This window comes from Temnothorax americanus, unplaced genomic scaffold (genome assembly GCF_048541705.1).
Source record: "Temnothorax americanus isolate GAGA-0224 unplaced genomic scaffold, ASM4854170v1 Scaffold11, whole genome shotgun sequence".
Taxonomy (NCBI): Eukaryota; Metazoa; Arthropoda; class Insecta; order Hymenoptera; family Formicidae; genus Temnothorax; species Temnothorax americanus.
This window is the reverse complement of record NW_027509242.1, coordinates 1,047,460-1,053,771: the sequence shown is the minus strand read 5'-3', so window position 1 is coordinate 1,053,771 and position 6,312 is coordinate 1,047,460. Positions and strand designations below refer to the sequence as shown.

Below are 6,312 nucleotides of genomic sequence, written 5' to 3'. Positions count from 1 at the left end.
TATTATCGCGATTAAATCTAATTCGTCATTCAATTATAGATTTACTGATATAATTATCTATTTTTCGGAAAAATATTGATTAAAATTTTAAATAATATTTAGCTTTCTCTAATTATTTTTATTGAAGTTCTATAGCTTATCGGAATAAAACGGTCCGAATAAATGGAAAAAAACTATTAATTTTATGCAAATAAGAGACGATACTTACCCCAAGGTTGCTCCGCCGGTGCCCGATGTCTCCCCGGACCTCCTCTTCCTCCTCCTACTTCTCCTCCTTCCACCGCACAAGACACTCGCGAGAGAAACTCCCGGATAGCAATTAAAAGTTTTTCGCGCGATATACCGTACGACACTCCCGTTTAAAAAGTCAAATCTGCCGTAATATTCTTCAAATGGGCTTTGAAAAAGTTCTTTTAGTCCGTAATCGGAGATAAATCACACGACAATTCCAGCACAGCGTTCAAAGCGCGACGCGAGATAAATGAATCCCACATTCGAGTCCAGAAATATGGCGAGACAAACGCGCCACGATTATCGCGTCGAAACCAAATCGTTCGCAATTGCCGTACTTACGTACCATCGCCGACTTCGCCTCGACGTCTCCACCTCGACATCCCCGTCTCGAGCGAGCGAGATTCGCGGCGATACGTTCGTATTCCGACAATTAACACTTTGATACACTCGCAAATTATTGAACGCTTAACGGCACGTACTCGCGTATATTAGGCGAGATTATTCCCGCGGCCCGCGGAGCGAGGAGCAGGGGTGCCAATCGCGGAAACAAGAAACAAGCGCGTCCCGAATAATAACACACACAGCACGGAGCACAAACACTTCCTACCTGTGCGAAATTCATCGGGAGAACGGCCGTGCGCCGCGGCGTCGCGCCGGCTCGACTCGCGCAAGTACCACGTAGCACGTACGGTGACGCCACTGACGCCGCCAGCGCCAAGCGCCAGTCGGTCGGTCGGTCAGGAAGCGGAAAGTTGTGCCGCGCGTTTATTCGCATCTTCTCCACCGATAGAAGCGAGCGGCAAGCTCGCTGCGCGCGTCGGCTTTGCCGCAGAACGATCGCGAATATCATAACGCGCGTTAATCGAGATATGTCACAACGACCGACGACTAACGACTAATTCAAGTACAATCGATGGACGCGTTCCAACGTCGATGCTCCGATATGCCGCTGCCGTATCGGGTCAAGTGTAGCCGCTCCGCGTTTCTCGCGGCTCAAGATGTTATGAAGAACGATCGTGCGAGTGTTGTGGCACGTTAATCGAAGCGCGCAGCAGCGTTCAAGCGCCGTGTCGAACGCATTGGAACGCGTATTCGATCGCGATCGTGTCGACCGTTTCGCCCAACCTACGTTTGAACGGCTGAACGCGCGCGCTTGCGTGGCCGCCATGATTGTCTCGCGCCGCCGCCGCGCCGCGTCCGGCGTCGGCCGGCAGTCGTCGCAGGCAGTCGGTCGGTTAGTCGGAATTTGGGAAAGTGTGAAATTGCGCCGCGCTCACTCGCTTTTCTTCCGCCGTATTTCGTACGGGTTTCGAACGAGCGAGTAGTTGTCGGGAGTGCCGAATTAAATCAGGTGTCGCGACGAATCGTGATGTGCGAGGATATCTTGGATCGGGGACTCCACGAGAGACGAGAGTCGCGGCCGACGGAGCAGCCAGCGACGACGACGACGACGACGTGGGCAGCGAAGGGTGAGTCGATTCTTTCATGTTCGCAATGTTCGCATTTATCGTTTATTCGCCTGCCACGATTAGATATCCGCGCTTTGTTTCGATCGCGCTCGGTCGAATTATCGTCGTGCCGCGCGGCGCGATCGAGGCGGAATCGATCGCGCGAAAGCGGTTAGGAGTGTTAGGACTTGGGATAGGAACGATTTGAAGTTCACTCCGCGTACGCGCCGCGCCGGCCGCGCGCGGTGCTCGCGCAGGGCGGCTCACTTTGGCCCAAGTGTGCCAACTTGTCGGGCGACCCGGCGACGAACCACCGACCTAACCTCGATTCGTAAACACGGGACGAGCGCACGTTGCGCGGGTCGCAAGTCGGAACGCCTGCCGGCGATCCAAAAATAATATTTAATTTTGGCCGCGACCTGTTTTATCGCGACGTTGATCGTCCCACTGTTGAACGTAACGACGTAACGGTGATACATTCCCGCGCAATTCGATTGGAAATTTGGAAACTCGACGCACGTAGGTTAGGTTAACCAAGGTGCGTTTTTCAGGTTAACCGAAGATGCCCCTTCGACGTGGCGTTAATTTTATACGTGGCATTTTTATTCAAGTTTAACGAGTTTCAAAACAACCATGAGCGTCGCCTCTCGGCTCGGTTACGCGAGACCGAGCTACAAGACGTTCGTACGTTCCACGTTGATTATATTTTTCACGAGCACCGTGTTGCTTTTCCTGTATTTAAATCGTATCCAACCGGATTATTTTATTGACGAGGCCTTTCACGTACCTCAGACGTTGCGATATTGCGCGTGGAACTTGACGCAGGTAAATATTCGACGAGAATGATTTGTACGAGTGCGTCGCGCGTCGCACCTAATTTTCATGCGAGAAATAAGTGGCGAATTGTTTTCAGTGGGATCCTAAAATCACTACTTTGCCAGGCTTATATCTCATCGCCGCCGCGATATTATCGCCTTTCGACCTTTGCGATACCACATATATGAGATGTATAAATTTACTTGGGACGTGCATAAATCTCTGTCTCTTTTATAACGTTATAAAGGAAAATTGTAAGTCCAACGAAACGGACCGATGGAACGCGTGGCTTATACTCGCGTCGGCGTACAATCTCGCCCTTTTCCCGCCGTTGTATTTTTGGTGCTTCTTTTATTACACGGACGTTGTGTCTGTGACCGTGGTGCTCTTAATGTTGTCGCTGCACCAACGCGGGCGCGCGAAGATGACGGCCCTTGCAGGTAATTATCGCAGCTACGTAAGTCATCGTCCGAGAGGGAAATATGATGCAAATAAATGTAATGAATCACACAGGTTTGCTGGGCGTGCTCGTTCGTCAGACGAATATCGTTTGGCTCGGTTTCTTTACCGTTGAACGCGCATTAGATATATTTGATCGCAGGATGGAGCGACCTGTCCCGCCCGGAGTGCTCGGTACTCCGTTACACTTTCGCGTAAGTAACGTTACGAAATAGACATTTACGAGCTACGAAGAGAGAGAATGCTTTTTTAGCCGAGAATTAATTTAGCATAACTTCTCGAATCATTTTTTAGTTAATTTGGAGGCAGATAATGTGCGAATTACGCGTAGGTCCGCTGTCCCTCGTCAAGCTCGTCGCGCAGATATGCGCTAGTCTGCTTCCCCACGTAACGGTATGTCTCGTGTTCGTTGCTTTCGTTGCGTGGAACGGAAGCATAGTGATCGGCGATCGTACCGCCCATGTCGCAACGATCCATCTCTGCCAGGTACTCTACTTCTCCGCCTTCGTATCTCTGTTCTCGTGGCCGTACGCGGTGCCTCATTGGCGAACGTGTTCGCGATTCCTTCGTCGGCACTGGATTCTCGCGAGCTGCGCCGTCGCGCTGACGGCCGCGACGGTGGGCTTCAACACGCTCGTTCATCCGTACGTCTTGGCTGATAATCGGCATTACTGGTTCTACGTGTGGAACCGATTCATGGGCGGACACGCGGCGTTCAGGTATCTACCGATACCAATTTACGGCGCGAGCCTGTTCGCCATGTCGCGGAACGTCGCTCATCTGAGATTTCTCACAAAAATTAATTATGCCGTTTGCGTGTGCGTGGTGCTGATACCTCAGTTACTGGTGGAACCGCGTTACTTCATTCTGCCGTACATATTTTACCGTTTAAACGTGAAAAGGCCAGAAAGGTGGCAGATCTGTTGCGAATCGCTCACGACCTTTGCGATCAATTGCTTGCAGTTTTATATTTTCGCCAGCAAAGTGTTCTACTGGCAGGATCAGCCCTATGCCCAGCGAATTTCTTGGTGACATTCGCCACGAGTGCAAATATGCGAAATAATAAAAGAACGTGAAGTATTCGACGATTTAGAAAGATAAAAGACTTAAAGGGAGGGATTGTTAAGAGAGATAATTACTTCGAACAATAGTTTATTGTTCATAACTGAAACTTGTGTGGCAAAACTGCTGAGATGTTTTTGTACGGCAACAGCTTGTCAATTTGTAATTTCACGGCACGTATATTATCGTCAGCGCACAATATATTATATTAAACGTGTTCGATCGACGACCGAGAACTTTTTATACTTCCTAATTTTTATTACGCTCCGTCGTATCGTTATCTTGTCGTTACACATTAAAGTTTCCTTATCGAATACAAATGTTGCGCGTAACGGTACAGTAAAAGGTACCGAGATGCAATTTGCGAACCTTCTTCGCTTATTCTAAAGTTCTTTTCTTATTTATAGCAAAAGAGCTTGAGAAAAGGCCTGATACCAAAATAAAAGTAAAAATAAATCAATAAAACGTAAATTCCGTTTAAAAAAAAAAACATAGTATTGTACGCAATTTTGATCCTGTAGTCCAAATTTGCAAATATACTAAATTGAAAAAAAAAACGAATTAAATACTTCGTATTATAACGGTAGAAAATAGCGAGGAAAATATATATGTGTACTGTAATTCTCAATCTATGAAAAAAGTGCTCCCATCCTCTCCAATTCTTTTAGACCTGGGTGTGATATGAATATACATATAACAAAAGATTAATTATTTCGTTTAGAAACAAAGACTTGTATGTACAACTTCCGATTCTCGCGTATACACTCAGCCTCTGGATTGCCGGAAATTTGAGCATTACCCGCGATGGAGGCGTCTTTATCCGCCTGTATCACGTAGAACCGATACTTACTAGAAAACAATATAATTATATATCACAAACGATCTCGAATCAACGCGCTAAGTACACTCTCTAGGATTTCTCAAAATTATAACTAACGTCTTACTTCCTCCCTACGTATTTTGATAAAACAAAGATAAATCATTCACCTATCTATTTCTCTCCCTCTCTTTCTCTCTTTCTCGCTTCTTTCTTTCTCTCTCTCTCTCTTTCTACAATCTAACTGCGTGAGAATCACACATATTGCTTGTCGTAAGTTTATTGCGGACCGTATCTGTATAAATCAATCTGAAACGTAAATAGCGTATTTTCTGTACACAAACCTTCGCATATTCCGGCAGGATATGTAAATGGGAAAAATCTAATGCCATCCCGCTTTCGACATTGATTAATTTCTAAATAGTGCAATTATCCTATAGATATATTATTTATACATGCTATAGTTTCTCGACTTTTTGGTGTCATAATGACAATATATATATATATATATATATATATATATATATATATATCTTATAGACATGTGATAAATTATTATCATCCACACGCTGGAATTACGTCTATCGCTATGAAGCATCACACACTAGATAAAAGTAGATGAAGTATAGAGTATTTTCCGAAATCAAAGTGTCGTAAAAAATTATTGGGAACCCTTAGGAAAATATTTTAAATTAGCACCCTGGTCTAATATAACTAATGACACGAAATTTTCCAATATCGATTTTAAAGACGCGTACACGGTCGAGAATACTAGATATTATATATATACATATAACGCTACAAGGATATGAAATTTGACAAGAAAGAAACTTTTCTTGTTGGTTTTCCGCAGTCTTCCGAGCGTTCGTACAGCAGAACTCCTAATGCCCGAACTAATTAAGCTGACTGATAATTAGTATTATATGATCCACGATTAATTGCTTTTTTATATAACTAATTTTATATAACTAATTTTTATATAACTTTTGTGTAACTAATTTTAGATAACTAATTTTAAATAATTTTTTTAAATATGTAAGTTGTCTAATGACTGAACAAAATTGATTTAAATAAATTGTAATAATATACGGGAAATATTTGTATAAGTAAAGTTATATAGGAAATTAGATAAAGTTGTATATTTGATCTAACGTTGGTCGAATTGTTATAGCGATATGTTATATTAATGGAAACATTCGGAATTATCGAGGTTCCACTGTACAATCGTGATTCGATACTTCGACCATTCTGACGATGTCGTCGGCAGACAATCGAAACGGCAATCGAGTCTTTAGATTTCGCATTCAGTGCACACCTTTCTTATTTTCTAGCTCTTTTTTTTAATACTACCTAACTCACGCGAACTTTATTGCGCAAGAGGAATCAAACGTAGCTTTAAATATATTATATGCCTTTCTAAGGAAGTACATGTTTTCTACGCACACGCACGCAAGTACATTGGTAACGGAAACGCTC

At 44.2% G+C, this 6,312-nt stretch overlaps 2 protein-coding genes across 9 annotated transcripts in view; both read left to right on the top strand.

Annotated features, from left to right (window-relative positions):
- Nucleotides 1–1,686: 1,686 nt before the first annotated feature.
- The window catches only part of LOC143907124 (uncharacterized), a 63,910-nt gene continuing 59,284 nt past the window's right edge, over nt 1,687–6,312 (top strand). For 5 of the 7 annotated variants that reach the window (XM_077423714.1, XM_077423705.1, XM_077423730.1 and 2 more), the window contains exon 1: nt 1,687–1,703. The gene's annotated coding sequence lies outside the window, so the exon portion shown is untranslated. The remainder of the gene's footprint in view (nt 1,704–6,312) is intronic. The other 2 variants (XM_077423667.1, XM_077423659.1) reach the window with 1 other exon arrangement.
- On the top strand, nt 1,988–4,509 carry Alg10 (alpha-1,2-glucosyltransferase Alg10). 2 transcript variants are annotated; one of them, XM_077423867.1, is made up of 5 exons: nt 1,988–2,152; nt 2,234–2,507; nt 2,596–2,938; nt 3,012–3,151; nt 3,252–4,509. In XM_077423867.1, exons 2-5 carry the CDS (start codon nt 2,316–2,318, stop codon nt 3,987–3,989), a joined length of 1,413 nt encoding a protein of 470 aa, XP_077279993.1. In that variant the 5' UTR covers nt 1,988–2,152; nt 2,234–2,315; the 3' UTR covers nt 3,990–4,509. The 2 variants fall into 2 exon arrangements, with proteins under 2 accessions (XP_077279993.1, XP_077279988.1); XM_077423862.1 differs by having other exon boundaries at nt 1,988–2,220; nt 2,294–2,507.